The 26,676-nt window shown below is 44.2% G+C and overlaps 3 protein-coding genes across 5 annotated transcripts; 1 reads left to right on the top strand and 2 right to left on the bottom strand.

The window, feature by feature from the left end:
* Positions 1 to 54: 54 nt before the first annotated feature.
* LOC102684883 (proprotein convertase subtilisin/kexin type 4) lies at positions 55 to 11,668 on the bottom strand. Of its 3 annotated transcripts, XM_015365613.2 has the most exons (15): positions 11,120 to 11,667; positions 10,131 to 10,235; positions 9,603 to 9,698; positions 9,109 to 9,231; positions 8,574 to 8,650; positions 8,014 to 8,102; positions 7,665 to 7,837; positions 7,184 to 7,396; positions 6,085 to 6,185; positions 5,161 to 5,264; positions 4,295 to 4,412; positions 3,768 to 3,947; positions 2,611 to 2,735; positions 1,698 to 1,817; positions 55 to 1,153 (listed from the first exon to the last, which is right to left on the bottom strand). In XM_015365613.2, exons 1-15 carry the CDS (start codon positions 11,276 to 11,278, stop codon positions 600 to 602), a joined length of 2,337 nt encoding a protein of 778 aa, XP_015221099.1. In that variant the 5' UTR covers positions 11,279 to 11,667; the 3' UTR covers positions 55 to 599. The 3 variants fall into 3 exon arrangements, with proteins under 3 accessions (XP_015221099.1, XP_015221101.1, XP_015221100.1); XM_015365615.2 differs by lacking the exon at positions 7,184 to 7,396 and having other exon boundaries at positions 11,120 to 11,668; XM_015365614.2 differs by lacking the exon at positions 10,131 to 10,235 and having other exon boundaries at positions 11,120 to 11,668.
* A 533-nt stretch (positions 11,669 to 12,201) lies between these two features.
* ndufs7 (NADH:ubiquinone oxidoreductase core subunit S7) lies at positions 12,202 to 17,354 on the top strand. Its single transcript, XM_006639807.3, has 8 exons — positions 12,202 to 12,272; positions 12,790 to 12,826; positions 13,420 to 13,488; positions 14,031 to 14,148; positions 14,711 to 14,890; positions 15,734 to 15,780; positions 15,985 to 16,073; positions 17,119 to 17,354. Exons 1-8 carry the CDS (start codon positions 12,257 to 12,259, stop codon positions 17,214 to 17,216), a joined length of 654 nt encoding a protein of 217 aa, XP_006639870.2. The 5' UTR covers positions 12,202 to 12,256; the 3' UTR covers positions 17,217 to 17,354.
* A 170-nt stretch (positions 17,355 to 17,524) lies between these two features.
* On the bottom strand, positions 17,525 to 22,996 carry gamt (guanidinoacetate N-methyltransferase). Its single transcript, XM_006639806.3, has 6 exons — positions 22,679 to 22,996; positions 20,258 to 20,403; positions 20,106 to 20,169; positions 19,401 to 19,468; positions 18,815 to 18,925; positions 17,525 to 18,367 (listed from the first exon to the last, which is right to left on the bottom strand). Exons 1-6 carry the CDS (start codon positions 22,854 to 22,856, stop codon positions 18,227 to 18,229), a joined length of 708 nt encoding a protein of 235 aa, XP_006639869.2. The 5' UTR covers positions 22,857 to 22,996; the 3' UTR covers positions 17,525 to 18,226.
* Positions 22,997 to 26,676: the final 3,680 nt, after the last annotated feature.

Here is a 26,676-nt window from a genome sequence, read left to right as displayed (position 1 = left end):
ATAGGGAGAACTGAAAATCTTTCCACCTGTCTGAAAAATGTCACTGAATTAGAGTTTTGTAGAACCATTGTTTAATTTTCTAATACAAAAAATTGCTCTGAAGTTTCACCTTGAAAATAATGCTCTCAGGCTTTCTCACTTAATGTTGACTATACAAGTGAAATATAGCAAATGTAATACATTTCTTATCTTCTCCCAAATTAAGGCTAGTCAGGGTGCCTGTGTATTTTTCATTTCTGAGGGTGTAATAAACTCTAAATAAGTAGTGCAGATTTGGTTATTGAATTCACAATACACACAGGTTCATGTGGCCGAACACCAGGAAGAAATGTACAGAAAAAATGCTGAAACCATGTGGATAACATTATTTCACAGCACTGAGAGGTGGAATAGCAGCTGAAGTTCCAATTCAATTTAGTCTAAACAATACTTAAAAACCAGACTTAAAATTGTAAAAGAATAAGATCAGGCATATACCTGGTGAATTATTTTTTTTTAAAACTGGACAGCCTGCCAGCTGGCTCCTGCTGGAAAATGACGGGCATGCAGTAGAAGGGACACTGGCCCAGCTCACGTGAGGTGGCAGACTGGCGTCTGGGTTATATCTGTTCCCTGATGGGTGGACGGGCCGTGGGAGTAGAGCTGTCCCTATGCCCAGCCTCATCCTCTCCGGGCACGCCGAGATTCACCATCTCAACCCCAGCCGCCTCCCCAGAGCTACTGCTCTCCGTGCTCAGGTGGTCGTCCGCCACAGAGGTGGGGCCGGGCAGGGGGAAGTATCTTCCCAGAAGCCCTAAAAAGGCCCAAATCACACAGAAGGCCATCACGGGGGCTCCGATGACGATGCCGATGGTGGCGGCCAGCCGATCGAGCCACCCGACTCCACCTGCGGCCCTCCCCTGGTGTTCCTGGTCCCAGGCGTAGATCACTGGGCTGCAGGTGCCCAGCAGTGCATTGTGGGTGGAGAGGGGGGGGCAGCTGGCGCAGCTCCGCTCGCCCTCCCCGTGACAGGTGTAGCAGGAAGGATGACAGGGCTGGCACCTGCGCGCTTCTGCCACACCCATCCCGCTGCCATTGAGACTCCATTCGTAGTGGTGGGGAGGGCAGAACACCAGGCACACGCGGTCAAACGCATACAAGGGGTACCGGCACTCTGCCCAAATAAAACCACACAAGATTAGCTCTCATCAGAATGACTGAAAACCTCTCACTTTTTATACAGGTGAACAAAAACCCCAGTCGTTCTCAATGGGCTCATTCTGCGTTCGTTATTTTAGAACAAGTTAAAATAGCCTTGGACCATAGCCTTTTTCTACATTCCTTTGTAACTGTGCCATTTGTGGTTGTCGTGTAATATGATCGACGGTAACAAACAGTTTGCGATGTCTAAAATGCTGAATGAAAATTTTAAGAAAATGGCGTGACCTAAACCAATTATCCAACATGTTTTTCTAAGTTTCTTCTGTCCCAGGAATCCCAGTGTTAATCTTGTTTGTAAGTGACAAAAATATTAGTTTGAAACCTACAGTGCTCTACCTAAAGGAATAGAAAATCTTTCACATATTTCCAAAGCACAACACTCTGAATACAGCTCAAACCACAGCAAACCATCCACAGCGATTTCTTTTTGAATTGCTTTCGTTGTCTTGTGGTGTCGGTGATACAGAGGGCTCTCCTCTGCCTGTCGAGAGATTTACCTTGACAGATCCCCTGTGGGCTCCAATCCAAGCACTCCTCCACCACTGTCCTCTCTACTCCCCGCTCTGCCACGTTCTCCTCTGTCCCGTACAGCTCCAGACGGAAATGACTCAGCACTCCTGGGGACAGAGGAATTCAGATGACTTGCACAACTTCTGTTTCAGCTTTCACACCACCTGCCTTTTTCACACGTTTATTCCAAGGCGAGAATTCCATCTACAAAACACTTCACTGTTTGGCTCAAGTGTGGTTTGTGATTTCCAGCTCTGTCACTAAGACAGCTGTCACCATTTCTGAAGACATGGAATTCAGTGTGTCCTCCTTTACTTAAGGCTTCAAAACATCTTTGTTCCCCCTGTACTGACTGTGCCCGGGGACTTGGCTCTTGAGCAGTCCCAATCAGGCATCTTCCTTGGGATCCTTCAAGCTAGAAAAATGAGGATGATGATGGTGATTGATTGTTAAACAGTTGCTTCTGTTTTGTGAGAGTCACAATCCAGAGGGACACCTTCAGATCACCAATTTGAAAAAGATGTGGAACACGTGCAATATGAGTGCTGATTAACTTAGTAAATTAACTGAAATTAACTGATACAGTTGAGTCAGGAATGGCCAAATGTTGTCTGTGTTACAGAGTGTTAGGATTTGCATTTCAAATGATCTCCAAACTATCTTATTGAACACAACCCACATGCTTCAGTGGTCAAAACCAAATTGATCCTGATGTTCACAATTTGCAGTTTTAAGGGTGACCCGTAAAGCCTACTGGATTGTGGTTCTCCAGAACTATGGGTGGCAATGCTGGGATCCAGGGAATAAAGGGCAAGGAAGATGCTGAACGAGAGGTGCTTCATTTGAAAAATCTCCAGAGGGGTCAGTATTTCGTTGGTGTGGGAGAGCACCCACTCTGACCTGTGTTGGTGCCATCGCCCTTGTCTTCCAAGCTCAGGGTCCACACTCCTCGTGGATCCTCGTCCCAGCAGTGTGTGGTTGTGAAGGCCCAGTCAGAGTAGCCCTGTGGAGAGGTGTCCCTTGGTCTGAGGCGACAGGAGAGGGGGAGCATGATTACCTTATATGATCACCCTGTTTATTATTATGGGGAAAGCGATCGATTCTGCAAACCGTGACTAATGCTGTATGCAAGCGCTTCGCAAACTTTGTGCTATACTCTTTCAGTCAGGTTCAGCATCCCAGAAGGTGTATATGTGCATCCCTGCTCTGTGGGCTACCTACAAGATAATCCATCCATCTATTTTCTAACTGCTCCTTCTCCAGGGCCTATCCCCACAAGCAGTGGGCGCATGGACAGGCCCCCACACACCAGGGTCAGTTTTCCCAGAAGCCAACTGACATACCAGCACGTCTTTGCACTGTGGTAGGAAACCCACAAAAACACAGGGAGAACAAACAGACTCCACGCAGAAAGCACCCCAGGTCTAGAATTGAACCCAGGGCCCAAGAGCTTCAAGGCAGCAATGCTAACCTCAGTGCCCTACAAGATACAACACTTAACACTTAAAATATTACAAAGAAACAGCACACGAACATACAAATTGCTCTAAAAGGATGCAATACACATTACTCTCTTATTTCTACGAAAGTAGCCTCATCCTGTCTAAATAGACACAGTGCTACTGAGGGAGAGAACAGTTCCGTGATAAACAGGAGGATTATTTTCACCACGGCTATTGGCATTACCATGAAAATAATGTCTGTGAGTGCTGGCTGTCCAAGAAGACATTACAGCAATTTCAGCAAGAGTTACAGGGCAGAGGCAGAGAGTAGAAAGGTCTTCCGGAAAGAATTCCAGTCATAATCCACAGCAATAAAACTGTTCTGATCTACGTTCAGATGCTGATGGTGATAACTTGGTAGCAGAAGGTGCAGCAGTTCGACATGCTCAACATGTTCTCAATGCGCCTGCGCTGTAGTTCTAACTAGACAGAACTGGCCCGGTGCCGGAAGGACCTGAAGCAGAGAGCTGGAGAAGTGGGGATATTTGGTCCTCCCAGAGGGCCTTGCTGCTGCGCACGACGACCAGGAGACGGCGCGGAGGAGGAGAGGCCTGCCTGGCAGTGGCGAGCAGGGAGCGAGTGCCCCGCGGGCTGGTGAGGGAGATGGCCAGGTCGCCGCGGCGACTGCAGGCCAGGGAGAGTCGCGCCTGGACGTGCTCCAGCGACCGGATCCAGTCCCCCGTCCCGGAGCAGGCCGACACGTTCCACCTGAACGGCAGCTGCCCTCGGATCTCCCTGCAGGACGGACAGGCAGGTCATGTTACCTCATTAGCACCTCCTACGCCTCACCACCTGCATGCTGTTAAAGTGGACCTAGCAGCCACAAATACAGCACATCGCCTGATCGCCACCACTGTGGTTTGATTACTTGGTGAGAAAACAGCCTTGCCTCAGTAATCATAGGAAGTGATGTCAATTTTCTGATTTTCGCTGTCGTCTGTAGCAGTCATATGACAGGACAGACTGTTAGTTTTTAGACCCAAGTGAATGTAACTGCTTACTACACTAGTCAACAATATTTACAAATAGCACCCCCCCCCCCCGCCAGAGAAGAAATAAAAAAATAGATGATTTTCCTTTACATGGGTCTCGTAACAACGTCAATAAAGCACTTCCTCTGAGGCCGCACCGTTTTCCACTTCCTGGCAAGGTTCACTAGCTTCCCAGCATCCAACAGCCCATATCCATAGTGATGGCTGACTGAAATAGAGAGCAGTCGAGAGTTGGGAACAATGATGAGCACACTCTTTAATGGGCGTGAAAAAGAATCTGCTGTGTTTGTGATAGAAGTCTGTGCACCTACAGTATAGTCATCCATTATCATTGACCTAGCAGAGATAACCAAACTCGATCTAGCATACTCTAAGGCTTGATTTTACTCACTGCAAGAAACAAAGCCTGAATTTGACAGGAGTATACTTATTGTAGATAACAGAAATCTCCTAAACAGTATTAGTGAGAACAGACTGTTCTGGTCTGCACTGTTTCATTTCAGCAGTCTTTGGAAAAGCACCTCATCCATAATAACACTTTAAATGCCTCCAATGCTTGTGGTTATGGCCACAGAAACATTAACCATGGTAAATCTACAATCTGAATGGCTTCATCATGTCTGTTACTATGCGCTGACATGGGTTTATTATGTCTCAAGACTGTGCATTGTCATTGGTCCACAGCTATTCCGTCCTCACAGTATACTGAATACAGTCTATGAGGTGTATAAAAAGTACAGAAGTTCCATATAAATCACTTTTATAACCATCCGCTGGAGGCACAATTTGTATACTGTATTGATGCCAAGATCCAATATTTTACTATTTCTTAAAAATATTTTCCGTGGTTCTTTGCCCTAGAGTTTGCAGTGCATCCAGTAGGGTTTTGTAAGTTTTGCACTCGATTGCTTCCATCTCAAAAATCTCTTCTCAGAACCCCTGCTTCCCGTCCGCACCAGCGCGGCCCACTCCGTTGAGCTGCCAGTCGTCCGCCCTCAGGCCAGCTGGGCGGGATGCCCGGATCACGACGTGCTGCACGTCCCGCCAGGTCAGCGTGGGGCTGGGTGAGAAAGGCCATCAGCTTGTACAAAGCTTTCATCACATCCTGCAGTCACTAAGTATTCTATCAATTCAGCACTGGGGACTAATGTAGGCCATGAACTCTTGAGGCAACAGCAGTCAGAGTGGCCTTCGTTTCCAAAAGAAAACTGGTCACTGATGTAGGTGTTCCAAAAAAGTAACGCAATGGCCTTTAAGCAAGGTAATTACAGCTAAATGAAGCTAATGCTCCGAACAGGAGGTCATCTTTACACAAAGGGTTGTGGGAGTCTGGAACTAGCTACCCAACCATGTGGTTGAAGCCAGGAAGCCAATACCCTGGCATTCTTCAGGAAAGAGTGGACAAGATCCTTGAATCAATGAGTTAAAAACCAAACAATGAGGCCAGCATCCTCCTTTCACGAGTAAGCATTTCTCATTCATTTAAGAGTCGAGTGTACTGAAAAAAATCAGTCTTTGGCAGATGTTCAGGAAAATAAACTGGATTTCATTTTTGGATTTCCAAATACTTTTTGTGCCACAAACTGTTAACAAAATGAGATCATACTAACACTAAAATGTGTAGGTCTGGACCATAAAGAATGGGTGTTAGGAAACAAGGGGGCAGGCACACTGCGTCACTGATCGTGCGCCTCACAACTGTTCGCCCAGCTGGTTCAGAGCTTTCAAATGCCGTAAACCACTTTAGCGCACGTCTTCAGCAGGAATGGCCACACTAATCACGAATCAGAACGAGGAGTCCTGTCCATTCCAGACTGCCGATAACCACCAGGCAGATCTAAGAGTTTTCGTCCAAGGTGCACGAAAAGGAAACCGCTTACTTCGCCTCTAGAGCCAACGCGATAATCCCGGCAGCGAGCGGCGCGGAGGCGGAGGTCCCGCTGTGCTCCGCTGTGCATGTGGCCCGCAGGTCCGTGGTGACCTTCCAGAGGGGAAACAGTGGGGTCAGCAGGTCGCAGAAGGAGGCTTCTCTCAGGTCCCCTGCTTTCAGGAAAATCCACTGGATTCTGGCAACACATACCTTTCTGACCTTCTGGGAACCGAAATAGAGCCCAGATGGGTCCAATACACGTTTGTCTTTCTCCTGATCAGGTAAAATCCAATTAAAAATGCATCTTTTGTGGTCTAATAGAAAATCATGAATTGCTTTTATTGTAAGAAGAGTGTTAAGCACATATTAAATAGTCTGGGTATTACGCACAGATGAACAAGGAACAGGGGAAAATATTTCTCAGTTATTGTAAGAAAGTGATTGAAATAATTAGGCTTTGGTGCCCTCTAGAGTCTACCAAACTATAAACAGACAAAGCAGCAATGTGCACTTCCCTTCACCAAACACCCCAAGAATTCCGAAGAGGTGTTGCAGCCCTTTCCTCATTTTAAAACCTTTATATATAATAAAATGACTCAGGGGGACATTTGTTCGATTTGAATGTTCACAAAATGCTAACTGCCATATGATTGTGACAGATTTTAGTTTATGTTGAGAATCATTGTTCTAACAATTAACAATCCACCTATAATCGCTTCCACCTATATAGCGCTTTTCTGGACACTCCGCTCAAAGCGCTTTCCAGGTAATGGGGACTCCCCTCCACCACCACCAGTGTGAAGCCCCACCTGGATGAAGTACTTCCAGCTACAGCTGGACTAACCTGAAATTCCCAGGCCTTTTCGAGGGGAATGCATCAATCCAATCAGATTTAGCCAATGAGATTTTCACAATGGTACTGGACCAAGTATCAGACTAGTGGCTCGATGACTGGGCGAATTGGAGAGGCCTCATTCTCTCTCTAGCAGGTACGGGGGTCCTCATATATAAGGCACAACTGGCAACTACAAATTGGCTGGGTACATGTAAAAAATAAATAAAAACTGGCAATGCTAACTTCGAAAAAGGTCAAGAAAATGAGATCTTACGATCTTGCGGTGAAGCTTGCTCCCGCTGCTGTAGGTGGTGGTGAGGATGGCAGAGCAGGGCTCACTGTACTCGGGCACAGTGCCCCTCTCTGTGGTGCTGCCCACCAAGACGGTGTACATGCTGTTGGCATAGCCGTCGCAGTTACAGTTGTCGAAATGAGCCCCGCCGTTCCCCGAAGCCCACACAAAAATGGACCCCAGCCCTCTCCGGCCCTGTCAAAGGGACAGCGCTGGGGTTAAGTGTTTGCTGCGTTACTGTGAAATTGTGCAATGGGAGTGCCTACAGGAAACCTTCACGAATGCCGATTTCTGCTGAAGCCAACATCCCTTCACAGGATTCATGCGAGAGGACCTGCTGATTATCAAGTGCTCCCTATAAACTACAGGGATAGTGTTAAATGATCAGTGTGTGCATCACTTGCTCTTTGTGCTGGGATTTAGTGCTTCAATGTACGGCAGATGGGGTGCGATGAGCACGTACCTGGATAACGCCCCGGATGAGAGCCTCTTTGGCCAGCACGCCTGGCCCATCCAAAGACCGGCCGTCGTCCTGGGGCCCCCAGCTGGCGCTGTAGATGTCGATGTGCTGGGACTTCCAGCTGAGGGACAGCGCCTCCACCAGGTCGGTCACATGGCCATCCAGCATCCGCACTCCTAGGCCACCACGGCAAACAACATGGCCATTTCAGCGAAACAAAGGGAGAGCAAGGGGAAATGTAGCAGCGAAACAAAGGGAGAGCAAGGGGAAATGTAGCAGCGAAACAAAGGGAGAGCAAGGGGAAATGTAGCCCCCCCGGTGCTTTGGACCTCGCCGGATGGCCCCTACTTGCCTCCAATCTGGGCCCGATAAGCCACCCCGACTCCGCACACTGTGTTGTTAGCCACTGCCGCTACTTCTCCAGCACAGCGTGTCCCATGGCTGCCAGCAGGAGGAAAGGGAGGAGAGAATTCATAGACACTACAGATCGATCCCAGAGCTGCTGTGAGGAGCAGAGGTTGGTGTGTAATTGCCAGGGCTGTGCTAATGATGGGAGGGGGGTTCCAGCTCTAATGCTTCATGTGCCTTCCACAGACACTACCTCCCATCCATCCAGTTTCTAACCTCTTCATCCAGTTCAGGGTTACAGGGGGGCCAGAGCCTGTCCTGGCGAGACACAGCTGCAATGGTGGCAGGATATTGCAGGGGGACACGCACACACACGCACACCAGGGCCACATTTCACAGAAACCAGTTAACTTGTCAGCACTGAGCACCCAGGAGAAACCCACGCAAACCTGGTGAGAACATGCAAACTCCACACAGATTGATCCTTCCATCAGTCGTCCCTTCCCAGAGCACCACCTTCTACATACAGGCGGAAAAGCAGTGAATTTCCAAACTCCACCCTACCGGTTCTCGTTGTCTGTGGTGTAGCGAGGCTGGGGGTCAGGATCATCGTCATTCATGTCATAGCTGGCCTCAGGGTCCTAGAACACATGGGAAGCTATTGAACTGTGTGTGTGATGTCCACAGCTCTACCGCTACTAACTAACATTATCAGTTTCTGAGGTTGAAAGAGTAAATTCTACTGTAGCATCAGGCACTATACTAAAAAATAAAATTGGATATATATACAATTTTATATGTGTTTGTAATTTTGTATGTATATATAACAACTGTTATGTATACAGTGCCCTCCACACTTATTAGGACAAAAAGTGAATTGAACACAAAAGTGCTATTTTTCAAGAACAGCTCAACATAAAAGCACAAAAATACCCACAAATACAAGGTGACATTTAGTACTTTTTCCTCTTATTCATCATTTCATCTCAAATCCAAACTGCTTGAGTGTACAGCAAAAAGAGCCATTTTGACTTCACTCTCCCAGTTCTTGCAGAGGGAGCGAATGGTCTTCTGCAATCCTGCTCCCTGGCAGACTCACGTAATTGGCAGCGAGATCCGGGTGGCTCTTCTCGATCCCGTCGTCCAGGATGGACACCACCACCCCCTTCCCGGTGTAGCCCTGCGCCCACGCCGACACCACGTTCAGCTGGAAGGCCTCGCTCTGCAAGACAGAGCCAGACTGTGGCAGGGCTGGCCGGGGGCGGGCCGCCCGCTGAAGGCAAAACCCGAACACACCTTCAGAGAGGAACCTGGAAAGCCTGGCGGTCGCCAAGATGTCTTTTGGTCTGAGACACCGAGAGATCTTTGCGAGTGCGTGTCCGGGGGTGGGGGTACTTAGACCGGTGAGGAACAGAATTTGAACGTGAATAGAAGTCAGGAGGAGGAGTTTATTGCCACCTGTGCATGTGCATTGGAGTTCTTATTTGATCTCTCGGGACATACAGTACAACAGACAACACCACACAATGTGGACTGCACATTACACACACAATAAGTGTCACAGAAGTGTGCAGACTGATGGAGCCTACATACCAGGTACCACTGCTTGCTGAAGAGGGGGTCAGTGGGCAGGTGAAAGGCATGTCTTCTCTGTCGCACCTTCCCAGACTGCTGCTCATGCCACAAAACCTGGGAAACGGCCAGTAGGAGGTTGAGGATGGGGACAGTTACTGGACACTATGAATGCATTTGAAGCACTCATATGGAAGAAATGTATTTCAGTTCAACTCAACTACCATTATCCCCTGGTGGAGAACTGTTTCATGGCACAGTCCAATACAACAAAAACAGATTAACGTTACCCACAAAGAAGACAGCACAGTACTGTTTAAGACAATAAGAGTTACTTTTCATTGTTCGTGTGTAAGCTTTCAGAGGGGCTGTCTGTTTCCATGGCGCCTTCATTGGGGTTTGCTGTTGCTCTCCTTGTTTTACCACTACAAGATTTTTCCCTCGTTTCCCTTCTCAATCTGAAGTGCCAGACTGTTATTCAGCCCTCTCTTGCGTCTTCAACGCCTGGCCTGGGCCAGAAATAATTGTGCCCTGGAGCTGAGTCTTCACCTTGGGATCTCGTTTCAGTTGAAGATTACGCAAGTGATGCTGCTTCGATGATTTTGGTGCCACTGCTCCGTGCCTCATATGGTAGTAGTGGCCATCTTCAAACACCTGGAATGCAACAGGTTACCCTTGTTTAGGGAAAAAGAGAACGTTCTCCCCAAAATCTAAGTGGATTACATCAGAACACGGAACATGAGAGTGGAGAACAGCTTAGGCTGACAGTGTTTATGTGTCTGATTGATAGTAGATTATTACAGATACTTAAAGTGCATACTGCTCTTTCTAGATAACGAGACACAAAATTGTTGAATTATTTTTCACTCCAACTCAGGATACTGGCGTGCCTCCTGCTCATAGTCCAGAATCCACTCATTCATTTTCTAATTACTTTATTCAGTCCAGAGTCATGGGGGAGCCCGAGCCTGTCCTGGCAAACAGTGGGCACAAGGCGGGGTAGACCCTCAAACACAGACAAACACACTCTCACACCAGGGCCAATTTTCCCAGTAGACAATTAACCTAGCAGCATGTCTTTGGACTGCAAGAGGAAACCGGAGCGCCTGGAGGAACCTGTGTGAATCCGGGAAGAACATGCAAACTCCACACAGATAGCACCTCAGGAATTTATCCAAAGGTTGCAGCGCTGCAATGCAGCAATGCTAACTCTTGCACCTCTGTGCCTCCCCTCAGTCCTACATCTACATTTCATTTCCTTTTGTTTCACCTAGTCATGGCGTCCCTGTTAACAATACCGTATAGATTCAAAATGAAACCGAAAGTGATGCATATAAAGATATTTTACATAATCTTACATTTTAATTTACTGTGATTTTCGGTATTTCATCAACTGCTAGTTGTCTAGACTGTACTTTACCCTAAGAAGGAAATAAAGCTTGTAAAAGACCTGAAATGTTAAAGTTAGACCGATTTTAAAAAGTGGATTTATTCAAAAGTTGAAGTACAGAACAAGAGGGATAAAAAAATACTTTTACCTTTCCAAAATTAACGAACCCGTATTTCCTTGCAATCTTATCGGCGTCTTCAGGCGGGCCTTGGACTCGAACAGCCCAGGTACTGGTGTACGAACCTTCAGCCAAACAAACGGTGCTAATTAATACAATGCTCAAGTAATTACTGAAATTAGGATACATGGAAGATGTAATATAGATTCATATCTCGTTAACAAAAAGAAAACTGCAGCACACTCCAGTGAGCCACATTACTGAGGTTTCGCTTTCTGGTGGGAAGTTTGTTACAGTTTTTGTTTGACCAGGGAACTGCTACTTTTTAAATAATTACGTCAACTGTTGTGGTTCAAACGCAACAGCATCGACGTAGCGGCGTTAACAAGGTGCTTACAGAGTGTATTTTCCCCCTAAGTAACTGCTATTTAAATCATTCTCAGAAAAGGTCGAGGTTTTAAAAAATAAAATAAAAAAGAAGGTCGCAAATGTTAATGCTACTGGTCATGTTCAATTTAAAGCATCAGAACTTTTAATAGCAGCGGAATTTGAACGTAATCACGGTAACCCCTCGCCAATCCACTGAGACTGCTGTATGTGGGGGTCAAAAGTTTTGCTTTGGTTTGGGAGGAGTTGGAAAATCTCCCGAGTCACAGCCAACTTGTGCCGTCTAAACTCTAGAAAGTAAATTACCCCTCATGAATAAATGTAATCTATTTTAGTATAAGATACTAAAATAACAAAGGCCATATCTAAGCGTTTTAGTACTTTAATAGAAATATCATTCATTTCATGACTATTTTAACAATGTATTTTATTATTTTCATGTGTAATTGTGTATACATGAAAATAATAAAATATGCATAAAATTGTATAACTGTGTGCAATGACAATTTAGCACTTTAAAACGTAATGTAAACCATTTTACAAATCAACGATCATTTACCAAGTTTAGTTACTGTGTATAGATAAGATTGGGAAACGTCTGTCATTTGTTCTTCAGATTACTAATACTCGATTTGTTTCTTTAAAATGTTTCGTTTCACTACAGGGAGACAAAGCCAGCACAAAAGGATATTATTCTTAAGTGATGATTATATTAAAGCGTGTTTCGTGCACCGACAGCTGTGAATGCACCGGAAGTTTTTCCTCTGAATCCCTTTCAAGATGGCGGCGTTGGTTGGTAAGTAATGTTTTGAATCTGAATTTAAGTAAGAATAATCTTCCTGAAGATTGTGACAAATCTTTATCAATGAGCCTTTGTGTGTGGTTTTCCGGACTTGCAAGGCATACGTCTGATCGGACGTTAATGTGTTGCATTTTGTTTTAATTTTGAGCTGTAGGTCCATCTGACCTTGTGAGTTACCGCTGTCCTACTAGTTACCGATGATCGAAGTGCGTTTTAATTGTTATACGATATTGCCAATTCGTGTATGATATGTGGAATGTGGACTAAATAAATAATGAAGAAAACAATTATAAAGCTTTTAAACCGGTATCTCTCACATTCAGACCAGACCTGCAGTACTTATGTCACGTTATAATTATGTAACTTGCTATAGCCAGGTGTTATAAGGAGTTGAAAGATTTTGAAAGTGTCGTGATGGTATCTAAATTATACCGGGTGGATTTAATTTATACATAGGAGATGCTTCAAAATTAATGTTTCTGCACTCTATAATTGTATGTTTTTATTTTAGTTCCTCGCCTGTCCAGATTTGGGTCGTTTGTACTTAGGTAAGAAATAAAATTGCCTTCGTCATTGCTTTAACTTTTGTTCAACGCCTTTCTTAAAGATAGCGTGGCTTTCCATTTGACCTGATTAGTAACCACAGGACACATTCTTGGTGAAAATGGAGTTTGATTAGAGGAAATTCTTCTACTGTATTTAGTTACCTCCTCCCTTATTTAAATTATGTTGTGAATAGATGACTTATACTAAAGCCTTGGAGCTACAGCTGTGTTGTGGATAGAGGGCTGCAGAATCCAGGCTCCGACCTCAAAATGTCCCAAAGCATTGTATCCTTGTAACCAAAGACCCTGGCTTCCTTGATCTCCAAAAGAAGAAAAATATAAGGGTTCACAGCCCCTGGACGTATTTGAACGCATTTATGCATTTATCACACATACACATACATTTGATCATGTGTTCTCTGGATGTTGTCAACAGTATTCCAGAAGGAAGATGCTCTTTAGACAAGCTTTAGAAGGTTCTGCAGCTTTAAAGAGATGTTTCGGCAATATCACCAGTAATTTTTCTAGAGCTTAATGAGTGGTGAGGATAGCCTCTGTTTCTGTTTATTTCTGATGACTTGCCTTTTACCTTACAGGCCTAGTTCAACTTTTGCACTTCAAGCCAAAGCTTTGCATCAGAGCCCAGCAAGTGAGCATGCATCCAGGTAAAGCACATACAGGGACAACGAGAATCATCTGCTTTTGGTTGTTCTCATTATATTTAAATGTGAATTCACCAGAAGAAGGCTTCACTGTTGATTTTTGTCTTCCTGCCTTTTGTGTGTGGATTGAAACTTTTAAGATTATTTAGATATTATAATTTTCACATTTTGACATTTAGCACCATTATCCACCATTAAGCACCATTTGCTTGCTGTGTTTTGATTATCGTGTGAATAATAGATGTATAAGGCAGTTACAAGGTATGCTAAAAAAGAACAAGCATGAACTCATAATGGTTTTGGTGGTTTATTTTGGGTTTTAGTTTACAATAGTTTGGATTTTGTCTCTGTACTGGAATCCTGCCCTATGCTTTGCTTAAATACTTGTGATGTTGGCTAATGTGTGGGAATATTTTTTTACGTCTTTTGTTTAGTTTTCAAAATCACAAACAGACCTCATTATATCTCTAGGCCTTGTTCATAGTACATTACCCACAGTTACCTACGGACTTGTTTGGATGGTAAGAGGGTTTTTTCATTTGCAGTGAGGTACCAGCCAGACAGAAGAGCACTGCAGTGGAACCTCTGAAATCGTCCTTACCCAGCAGCAAAGGAGAGTATGTCATTACCAAGCTGGATGACCTGGTGAACTGGGCCCGCAGGGTAAGTGCTTTGGCATGATACAGTTGTTCTTCCTGGGACTTCAGTGCTGGTTTTAGTGATGCTGTGTAGTAAATACTGTTGCTGCTGTTCATTAACACAGAAGTAGGTTTGAGAAAAGCATCTAGAATATGTTATAGCTGTGATTTTATTGGTAGCAGAATCACAAATGTGCAACATACCCTTTTAAATTAGGTAGGTTTTTGAGATGCCATGATTTCCAGTCACTGCAGCAGTTTACTTTTCTCGTCTGCAGTGGGCATCTGTGTTAGTAATCAGTTCGATGTTACAAAGCATTAATTTGTAATAGAAGTTAACAAATTAGAGACGGCTAATGGATGGAGTAGAAACTAATCCTTGAGTTTGTGCCGTATGATCTCTTTCTCCCAAATTACAGCCTTTTATGAGAAGTTCCTTGGAATTGCACCTAACAAGTGTAGCTATAAGAGAGGATCTTTAAGAATTTCTCTAAGAACTTGCAAGGCTATGTGAAAGAGGTGATTGTAATGTGGTGTTGTGAAATCCACCCTTTTTAAAAAGTCACCGTAGCGTCTGTGTCCCTCAGAGTTCCCTGTGGCCCATGACGTTTGGGCTAGCCTGCTGCGCGGTGGAGATGATGCACATGGCCGCTCCACGCTACGATATGGACCGCTTTGGCGTGGTGTTTCGGGCAAGTCCCAGACAGGCTGATGTCATGATCGTCGCTGGGACTCTCACCAACAAAATGGCCCCTGCTTTAAGAAAGGTGCTCCTAAGCTGATGCTTTGATGACGAATCGTGTCCGCTTCAGAATTTATTACACGTTTTCTGTCTTGCCGTGCGGGTAACCCTTCTTGTTTTATTTTGGCCGATATGGATAGAGTTGTTATACGCTTGAAAATGCTAGCTAAGCCCTCTCAGTTTAAAAACGCTTTGTAACTTTTCGTTCTGTGACAGTTCTTTCATTTCTGAGGTCAGGTATGGTTTTGCAGTTTCATTCAGAGCCATGCATTCTGAAAATTGTATTGTGCTTCAGCCAGCTCCTCCATAATACACCGAGGGCTGGCTGTAGTGTTTTCATTCAGTTCATTGGAAACTGTCTAGTCCACAGTGTTACAGATGCTGTGGCATTGTGACACTTTTAGAAGTGCAGAGCTTTTTTTTTACCTCTATAATAATAATCTCTATATAAATACATAACATGTGCTCTGTCTGATGTGACCTTAAAAGTCACTCAGGTGTTGCTGTGGTGTGCATTATGACTCGGTAGCAAACTCCCAAGTCCCTTTTTGTTTATGTGAGCTTTCAGCTGCTGAGAAAATAGACTCATGCAGCCAGCAGTTCACATGTGAAAAGCTGCTCAAACCTTCTGTGGCTGCTCTGATCTGTACTTATGATTTCTGGGTGAAAGTTGATGCATTACTCTTAGTAAACCTCTGAGAGTTAAAATGTACAAATCTGAGAGTTAAATGAGCTTTTAAAGTATGAAATGTCCTTATCATTTAGTTAAACAAATTATCTCCAATAAAGATCCTAATAAATGAGAAACAGCCTTTCAATACCCTGTGTACCAAAACAGTAGCATTTGAAATGCATTTGTTTTCTCTAGGTATATGACCAGATGCCCGAGCCCAGATATGTGATATCAATGGGAAGGTAAGGTACCCCTTTTTCCCAGCACAAACTGTACATTTTGTTAAAGTGAAAACATTTTTATTTTGTAAGTCTGAGTTGTAACTGGACAAGACTGAAACACAATTTTAGATGAGGGTTTCATTCCCAAAAGCAGAATTGGTGTCAGTGCTACATGCCTAAGTGTCTTATTAGGGACTCTGACCCCACGTCTCCCACCTCTTTCAGCTGCGCTAATGGAGGAGGGTACTACCATTATTCATACTCCGTGGTCCGAGGCTGTGACCGTATTGTTCCAGTGGACATATATGTCCCAGGTGAGCTGGATTTTATTTTTTTTATATAAATGCCTGATTTGGAATTGCTACTTATTTAAGACCAGCTCATGGGTAGGGCTCCATAACGCACAGGGAAAAGACCTGTGGACATGTTTCTCTGGCATGCCAGTCTAGCCCTGATGTTTGGATGCTAGTTGCCCATTTATTCCATGATCTCATCTAGCAGGTTCTTGAAAGAAGTCAGCGTGATCAAAACCCATTGGGGAAAATTAACCTTGAATTGATCTAGTAAACCTGACTGGGAGGCTTGTTCTAGACCACCACAACCATTTAAATAAAATGTTCCTCTTTTTCTCGGTTCTCCACTTGTGCTTTGTGGTTTGTAATTGTGATTGTGCAGAGATCCATGGGCTTGGCTTTTTCAATGCCTTTGGGGATATTAAATTCTTCAAGGTTCCCTTCATTGTCTTTTCTGTTCAAGACTAAAAATGTTGAGTTCTTTTAAGCCCCAGGGTGCACAAGTCCAGTCCACGAGGTCCACATTCTAGACAGTTTTCATTCCTACCCCTTGGAGAATTGGCATATCTGTCACTGCTGGCACCAGTGCAAAATTACATGTGTCTGACAAGTTACCGGTGTCTCTATTTCGCCAAAAGCCAAGCACAATCAGAGCTAACGTCTGTTTTGCCACTTAGAAAAACCCACCCACATGTGGTTGTTGACCCAGGTTCAAAATGGGTGACGTCTGAGTCACAGGGCTCAACGTCCACTATGTCTGGACACCCTTGCAGGGGTCAGGGGGCATTTTCTTTGTTATGGATCAGATAAAATAATGTGGGTAATTGGTTAGCATTTTAGGGTGTGATTGACTTCACATGGTAGCTCTTGCAGATAGAAAAAAAGAAAGGCTTGTCTTTTATCGATAGGTCTTCGATATGTGTAAGACATAACCTTTTCTGAAAGTGGTTACTGTAATGCACACTTTAACAGTTATGAATTAAAAATAGCCAGTGTCTGACAAGACGAGATCCTGAAGCAGGTGGGGATCAAGTGTGAGCTGTTGTCTCTTTGTGTTGGTGTGCAGGCTGTCCCCCCACAGCCGAAGCCCTGCTGTACGGCACCCTGCAGCTTCAGAAGAAGATAAAAAGGGAAAAGAGAATGAGGATCTGGTACCGCAAGTGAGGAAAGATCATCCGTCGCACTGACTGTACAGATCCCTATTTATAGGAGCATGTTGAGAGCCTTTTTCATTGGGGAGTCTTGGAGTTGTCTGTTCATAAAATTAACAAGACTGTCTGCACAATAAACTATGGACCCTTATGTGTGCACTTGTCTCTGTGTCTGAGTTACAGTTACCGCTTAAGCTTTATAATGCGTCTATGATGAGGGGTATTCTGGAAAGAGTCTGCAAGGCCCATATTGATACGAAAGGAAAACATTTTTAATGCTGGTGCATGATTGTTTTTAAAAGATCCACATTCAAAGACGGCAAAGTTTAACTTTTTATTAAAGTTCTTGAATACAACTTAGAAATCACAATGAGAAACATTTCCAGATGTATCAAGTGTTTTTGCAGAAGACTGGCCATTACTGAAATGACTTAGACGTCTGTTGAATCCTTTTGTCAAACAGCTTTAGGAAAAGCCATTACCCATGTGGAGTGTGAAGACTAGTATTTAGTGTTCAGTGAAAGGGACTTTTACAGATTTGGCTGTGGAACTAAATGTATTATTGCAAGACATGCAAGGTGGGAACTCATACCTTGTTGTAAAACTTGTGTTTTAAGTTCTGCCTCCTATGAATGGATGACAGGGTTTAACGTGTAGACGAGTATAATTCATGCACAAAAAGGTTTTGTACATTTCTGGGGTATGAGATGAGGTACAGGGGAAGATGAATTTGTACAGGAACATACGAAAGGGAATGCACAAGGAGTGTTTTTAAAGGTGGGAGACAAGACCTGAAAACATCACTCATGCTTTTCAAACGCATGTAATCTGGACAGCGGAAGAGACATAGTGCTGTAGCTTCTTCTCAAGGTGGAAGATGCACATTCTGGTCACCAGGACACGGCACTCTTATTTGCAAACCGATGGTCAAGTCCAGTCTGTTATGCCTACTCGTTGGACAGGCGTTTGCTGTGGGTGTGGGAGCAGATGTGGATGAGGTGTGGTTTGCGTCTCTACCCCAGTTCACTGTTTGATGACCGTGGGTGTGATCATCTTGCGGAAGGCGTAGTACTTGCACTGGGCCGGGGGGACAATGTCCAGCAGGCTGGTGCTGATGTTCTCCTTCTTGAAGCCGGCCTCAAGGAGCTGGGGCACCTGAGTCTCCTGGGAGAGAAATGACCACGGGCAAGTTCACCATTGGCTGTCTGCATTAAATACAAGAGCGTCTTAGGCGGAGTTGACTCCTTGTTTGAACCCTGTTGTGACGGCTACAAAAACTGGCCTCCACCCCACCTTAAAAAAAAATGGTGGTGTTGTAGAGGCAAGCAAGACTGGCTATTCAGGGGTCAAACTAGGGTCGTTTTGTTTTTTGGTAAGTTGCTTGAGTAATCAGTGGTTATAGATGCCGGAGTTCAATTTGGTCCTTTCAAGCAGAGGAGCAAGGGCCTGAGAACTGGAACAGAATGAACATACAATGTTTGCGTCTAATTTCTGCGGGGAATAAAAGACAGTAAAATGCATTGGGGGTCTGCAATCAAGAACACTGTTCGCAGTGATGTTTTTGCTTGGACTTGGGGGGGGGGAACAAAAAACATTTTTCAGCTTTTTCACCTGAAACATTTTCTCAATGTCGTCGTACTTGGTCTTGAGCAGTTCACCCCAGGATGTCAGGTTGCAGTATGTGAGGACGCCACCAGGCTTTAGTAACCTGTGGGCATGTCCCTGTGGAGCGAGACGGAGGACAACATCAAAATGTTTTTAGTCAATCATGTAGATGCTCATCTTAGGAAATAGTCAACCTATTAACATGCTAAGTAAACTCAGATTCCTGGTTGTCTGTGATGCGCCAAGGGCAGTGAGTGGTGCCAACCCCATGGCCATCAATAGACACAATTCTATGGATTTTATAGCTGTCTAGAATTACTTACTTCAGGTCTTGCGATTACTTAGAAAAAATTGTGGATTATTAAAGTACTACAGAGAGAATGAAAGCAGGGTGGAAACATGGCCCTTGGAGTTTGGAAATGAACACTGCTGGTTTACTGGAGTTTCTAGAGTTTATGCTGCTAGAATTTCGAATCTTTGGCTAAAGAGAACCTAACATGTTTTAACTTTCCTGGTCCTGGGCTCAGAAAGCACCTAAGCATTTTAAACAATGTTAAATAGGGTGTTTTACACCTAGTAAGCTGCATCTGACCTTAATGAAGTTGAACTGGTGAGTATGCCAGGTTTCTTCAGACAGGGGATAAGTGTCGTAAAGAATTCCTGAAACAGAGACCAGATGAGATGCATCACATTCACAGACCACCCATGTTGAGACACTGTAGCAATAAACAGTAGAAAGTTGAACTCTGAAGCTCTGCCTTTTATTACAGCACACTCTATTAATTCTGTCAGGAAAGCCAAAAGTGGAAAGGAGGTTTCAGCTTGAAATGCTTAGCTTTGTCTAGAAACAAATTTGAAATATATATATATTTTCCTTCCATCCATTTTCTAATCCACATATCAAGTACAGGACTGTGGGGGGGATGAATCCTATCCCAGCAAGCATTTGGTCATGGGTTAACAAGTTCAGCATGATCAATGAGAGCAAAGCACTAAATGGGAACATAGGACAGATGCCGCAGTACAGATCTCACCATAACATGGGTATAAAATTGTAGTGTAGCAAACAGTGCATGTTTAAAATGAAATCAAGTAAATGCAAAGTAGCTGCCCTTACCAACATATGGACGTCCAATCAAACAATAATAGCGAAATTCACATGATATATACTGGTTTGGCTTTAGGGATTAGTTTGTCTGGGACTGTTAAGATACCCACTTGAAACTAACCCCTGCCATTTTGTGCTGCACGAGACTGTTGATTGAAACGGAGAAGCACCATAAAATGAGTCTCTTACCATCAAAGTGTCCATCAGGCAGTGTAGGGACGACCTCCTCCCACAACCCTTTTAGAGGAACGACCTAAATTCCAACATATATTGAACAGTTATTGAAGAATCCATGGCAACAGGTTTCCAACGATAACTTTCTAATTATGTGGTTTTCTCACCTTGTGGGGCTGTATCTTGCCCCACTCCTGCAGTCTTTGGAAGACCCCATCATTGCACTCAATGACCCAGTGCTCCTCTATGGGGAAGGACTCGATCTTGGTTGCTGCGATGGCCATTCCAAAGCCAATCTCCAGGACCCGCCCCCCTGAAAGTCACCACAGAAGCAGTGCTGTTGTGTGTTGGCAGCATTTCTGGTGCATTGTGGGTTTTACAAGTCAAAAGTGTCAGGAAAAGCACAGCGGAGAATCACCCTGGTTTCCCACTTTTCTCTCCCCTGCCCTCTGGTAAGCGCTACATGAGCATAAAGGCACATACCTCCAGATTCAGAGACACAAGCTGTCAGACTATTGATTTCTACCTCTACCACTGACTCACCGAGGTCTGCTTGTGCAGACTTTTATTCAAGTTGTATGTTATTTAACTTTGATGTTGCTGCTGTTCTGCGTTTGGCGTTTCTAATGTCTTAATGTCTTTGTACTGGAGCACACGTGCAAATAAGCATTGCATTGCACTTGTGCATTTGACAAATAAACTAAACTGTTGCTCAGCCACGGGTTAAAACCATCTATTTATGAAATAGCTGCAAACGAAAGAGAAAGGTAACCTGATCTGCATGCAGCATTTATCAGTGCCCATCTCACTTCTGAAAGGTAATTAGTACACATTCCTTCATTCCTCGTAAAAAAACCTGTCTCATGCATCGGATCATCTTTAAATGCGTAATCTTTCATGCAAAAAACAATGTGAGATCACATAGCTGCTACTTTAAGTACCAACATGTGACCCTTCACTGAGCTGTGCGAAAATAGCTCAGGCCTGGCAGGGCAGAGCACATGGAGAGCACTTGCTTCCTAGTGCAGCTGTTAGCATCAGCTGCCAAAGGCCTCTTGCACAGCTCTTATAACAAAATGCTGTATATTAGTAGATATTCCCAGAAGCCTCCTTTTTATTATTGTGTGTGAAACTTGCTGTTGATATTTAAGTAATTAACCATCAGATGCACAGATCTTATATGTGATTCTTTCTGGAAAAAGTGAGTTTTCTTTTCTGAGAACCACCCCCAAAAAAGAGACTGAACACAAGACCTGCATTTTCAATGATAGTACTGTACATTGTGATCAATTTTTGGCAGTATACTTCACGTGCAGTTAGTAATATAATCTGTAGCTTTAGTAAATCCTAAAAAATATTGTAGCATCAGACCCCTTTTATTTCCCTCCCCAGCTTGAAAAACATGAATTAATGTTTTTTTATTCATGCTCATTCATCCCCAGCTAAGGTAGGGACCATTTTATAGTTTTAGTCTTCATATCTGTGTCCCAACATAATGAACTTTTATATTATTTAAATTAGGCAATCAATTGGAAAATTTAACAGAAAGATGAAATGGACATTGCCATGAAAGTTACCATACAGAATGCACAACCTTCTTAAGGTTCTCCTGAAACGTTACTTCTATTAACACATGTTTACACATTGAAAATATTAGTAAAACAAGGTCAAAATGGCTGCAATAAATTGCAACAAAATATATTTTCTTTGTTCTCTCATAATATTGAGCTCATCTGGAAAGTAAGTGACTTATTTTACTTGAACGCCCTTTCTGTGCTGTGAATCTCATTCTGTAGATTTCCTCTGGGTTTCTGAAGCTATCAGTTCGGCTGGGCAGGCTAAACTGGGCTCTGTAATGTATGACCTATGGTCTGTAATCCTTCTGGTGCTACTCCCAAGATAGACCAAGAACGTTTTTTTCAGGAAAAGTCAAGCAGCTCTCTAATCTCTGCTGCATTGATCAACTCTGACAAGAGCGTAATGTACCTCCAACTTCAAAACAGAGTCCATGCACGAGTAGGGTATAAGTTATAGGCCAATAGGAGATTGCCTCTAGCTACTGATTAACGTGGTGTGACGCGTTTAACTTAAAGAATTCTTGAATAGACCAAAGTTTCCTTTTTAAAAGTGATATGCTAGACTTTCTAGCGAGTATAATACCACTTTTTGTTGAAAGAAGCATTTCTTTTCACGTTTTACAGGCACAACCACGACTTTTGGCACAAGGAACTGTCGAGATTTCGAATATGAGCTGATAGTTTGCGTTAAAGAGAACCTGAGGGGTTACTGCACCGTTGTACTTCAACCTACACCGAAAACAATTCAGATGGTACATTACTCGCCATACAGAGCAGAGCAGTACGTAGCCTGTTGCACCTGAGTAACAAATTACAGGAACGTTGCAGAACGGGCAGATTTCCCGGAATACCTGTTACATTTGATCATTTAGTTGAGGTGGGTTTTTTATCATTTACTCTGCCATCACTTCACAGAGCCGGGATTACACGAGGAACACGGTGGACTCTCCTTGATAATCCAGAAGATTTATACCTGAGATTGTCATTTTTCCCTACCTCTTTCTCACGTACCTTTGGACGCAGCTACAGCGGCCAGTTCGTGCATGTAAGGTGTCTCCCAGCGCTCCATCACCGGCTTCCCCATGATCTCCAGGTGCGTGTCGGCCGCGTTGTAGTCGGCAGCGGCGCCTGTCCACACCGGCTTGCAGTTCTCGCCCTCGGCAAATATCGGCTGCGCGGCGGTGCTCATTGCGGCTCGTTGGAGGAGTATTTCACAGCGAAGAAAGTTCAGCGAGGAGAGGACGGGGGAACTATGAAGCGATCGGGAAAGGCAGACGACCGAGCACCGCGGCGGCACAAGGGGGGTCTCGTAGGAAAGGGGGAGTGTTTGGCAAAGGCGAAGGGTTTTAACTGGCCAAGACTGCTGATCTTGCAAATCGCCGGCAGAAGTCAATAAAACTGCCTCCCGAGTGGTCGAATACTAAGTAGATAAGAAGCACGGGCACCCGTGTGGGTTGGCCTTGGAGCGGCTAACAGCTGTCAAGAAACTTTGTAAGCGAGCTGCTTGCGTGTGGTTTGTGACACGCAAGATCCGCGTTGGACGTATTACTGTAGTTGTTATTATAAATACAGTTTTTGAATAATAAAAAATAACATTATGTTTCACAGCTCCCCGAAGTTATAGTATTTCTCAAATGGCCCATACACATTATAGGCATAGAAGTTGTCTCTGCGTTCAAATCAAACATTCAATTGACATGAAATCAGGACACTTGTTAAACTGATTTTTAGTTATGATTGTCCATTAATTGGCCCTCTATTACAGTTTAGAAATAAAACCATGCCAGGCAAAACAATCCTGGACATTTGTTGCGTGTGGCGTCGGTGCTTCAGTCCTCTGTTTCGGTGAAATCCTGAACGAGACACCATTCAGTCACTTTTAAAGTTCCATTTTTGCTCACTCCTAGTGTACAAGTACAAGAGAAAGGTTTTGTGTTCCCAACCAGCAAAAGTAGGGATTATTAACTAGCATCAGCCTTCAAAGTTTTTTTTAGCCTTTTGGCAATAGCTGAAGCCATCTCTTTCTCTGCCTCTGCCTCTTCCTCTGTCTGTTTGTCTCCGTCTCTTCCTCTGTCCGTCTCTGTGTCTGTCTCTGACCCTGTCTGTCTCTGCCTCTGTTTTTGTCTGTTTGTCTCTGTCTCTTTGCTGGTGGAAACTCAGAATGGTGGATAAGTCTGCAGGCAGCTGGAGGTGAGGCAGTTTGTCCTTGCACCGAGGCTTGGAGAAGTAACACCTCACCCAGACATTTATCTTGCACAGCTGAAACATTTAACAGCAGTGCTGCACTTGAACTATGGCTGATTAACAAACTGTACGGTGGCAGCTGACCTCCTTTGACGTGTCCTGTATAGGACATATGCAGATCACAGAATGCCATGGCTGTTTTTTAGTGATTTTATTCGTTATCTTATTAGTTAATTAATTAATTTGATCAAAATTACTTTTCAATGCATTTGCACAAGACTGAAAAAAAAAACTACTAGTAGTCTCCTTCCACAGCTCTTATCAGCCAGAGCAAACCTGATAAATCCATTAAGGAGAGCATGAGGTTGCTCTTTGACCCTGGATTATGCTTTTTATTAAACATGTACCAGTTTTGGTCTAACTGCAGAGTGTTTTTTGAAGAGAACACACATTCACACAGTTTTTATCACTGGCTTCATGGTCTGCCTGACCAAAGTCCAGATATTAGGTTGTCATACATGAGAACTCATCAATGTCTGTGAAACTAGTCTATGCATGTGTTGCTTGTACCTCCTTTTGGTCTAACGTAGTCAGTTATGACAGAATATGAATTAATGTTCAGTTTGCATTTTCAGGTGAATCTGTCTACAAGTTGCACATTGGAACACAGATACCACCTCAATGAATTGAAGGAGACTGAGGTGTGATCTCAGGGAGGCAGTAAAATAGTATAATTTTAGTAGTATAATCTAGAAAGTATAATATAGACCCATAGAACCATAATTACTGCACTTTTCATGTTATGGTATATAACTGATGGACATCTGTTGACCTACAGTACTGGGTCCTTGGTGCTGGGTCCTGGATTATATTTTGACCTGTGGCACCCTTTCTGTGAAGGGTGGCCGCTCTCCCTGTGTCTGGGGGGGTGTCCTCCAGCCTCATAAGGATATTCTAGTTTGGATAATGGGTTCTTCTAAATTCTCCCTGTGTGCTTGTGTATGTTCCCAGTGAAAAGCAGGCATGCCTTCCAAGATGTAGTCCTACTTTATACCTATGGTAGCTGGATAGGCTCCTGGTGGCCACAGTGCTTGCTAGGATTAAGAGGTTGCCTAATAATGGGTGGATGGTAACACGTTTCGAGCAATACTGAGAAATTCCAATAGATGGCACACATTCTATGTGGTAGGTGGATGCTGCTCTCAAGTACCACGAGTTCCATAGCAACAACTGTGGTGGAAGCAGGGAATCACCATTGTTGTAGCAGGTACAGGCGCTGTCTTAATCCATTACGTTTTGCAAACTACAGAGCATGGATAGGCATCAAATACTGGACCTTCCAATTGATTGCATTGCATTGATGTTGCTAAAAGTAGCTTGTTAATTTACATTACGTTATTAAATGGCTAATTGCGCCAGAGTCCGGAGCATGAATGGACCAAAAGGCCAAGAGTCTGATGAACTCTGCAACACAGCCACCTTTAACCTTCAGGCCTGGGGGCTCATCATTGCAGCATTGGGCAACAGTGTAGCTCAGTGTAGCTGTACCCCAAGTATCTCAGATTAAAGGATGACCACTTCGTCCAGGTCACTCAGGTAGGTACTATTAATGTATTAGTTTTCATATATATTAATACTATATATATATAATATAGTAATATATAAAGTATTAAACTGACCATCCGAGGTGCTTGTTTTCACTATTGCAATCAGTAGGTATCAAGAGCTTTCAAATGTAGATTAATCAAAAGCTTCACTATGATCTGAGCACTGAGGAAGGGGGGAACAAGATTGCTCCACAGTGTTGACCATCTGTTCTCTTGCCTCAAAGATAAGGATGACAGTTTCTTAATTGAGGGAGGCATCATTCTGCACTCATCTAGCACAGTTTCACAGTATGAGGCTGCAGTACTACAGATGTTCACTTGTCGAGAATACAGGCACTGGTGCTGAACACGCAAGATGAAAGCAGGATGCCAGAGTCTGCCTACCTAAAGCAATAAATCTGAGTTGGGGATCTTTGGGAGGGATGGTGGAACAGTGGTCAGCATTGCTGAGTTCAGTTCCAGACTTGGGGTGCTGTCTGCGAGGAGTTTGAATGTTCTCCTTGTGTTTGTATGGGTTCCCTCCAGGTGCTCCAGTTCCTCCCCTTCCACAGTCCAAAGACAGGCAGGTAGGTTAAGAGGCTTCTGGATTGCATTGGCCCTGTTGTGTGTCTGTGTGAGTCTTGTGATGGATTGGTGTCCTCTCCAGGGTGTAACCTGCCTTGCGCCAGTTGCTGTACTCTAGATCATCATAAAATGCTGTACATATTGTGTACATATTTCTTTGTCTTATAGGTATAGTTTTGATGTCCCTTGCACTCATTGCACAGATACTAGTGGACCATAGAGAGTGTTCGTGGACAGTGGACAGTGGGCAGTGGGCAGAGGGCAGTGGGCAGTGGGCAGTGGGCAGCGGGGAGTGTCAGTGGGCAGTGGACAGTATGCAGTGGGCAGTGGGCAGTGTCAGTGGGCAGTCGTGATCAGTTAACCTGGTAATGTCTTTAATGAAGTGATTTACACACCATTTGGAATAAGCATCAAGATCGTGCAACCATTGACAACACTTTGAGCAGCAGTTTCAATTTTCCGACGATAACGATGCCCCCTCCCTCCCCACTCGCAGACAATAGGTAACCCGTATCTGACAACTTACCGTCCTTGCTCGGTAGCGCGTCATGCACGCACGCAACCCCACAGACACACACACACACACACAAAACTCCATCTCCCACAAGGCGCTTCTCGGGAGGCCGTACAGGGTGACAACCAACCCCCTGCAGG

This window comes from Lepisosteus oculatus, chromosome 29, assembly GCF_040954835.1.
Source record: "Lepisosteus oculatus isolate fLepOcu1 chromosome 29, fLepOcu1.hap2, whole genome shotgun sequence".
Taxonomy (NCBI): domain Eukaryota; kingdom Metazoa; phylum Chordata; class Actinopteri; order Semionotiformes; family Lepisosteidae; genus Lepisosteus; species Lepisosteus oculatus.
The sequence above is the reverse complement of the archived record's forward strand: the minus strand, read 5'-3'. Positions and strand labels throughout refer to the sequence as shown.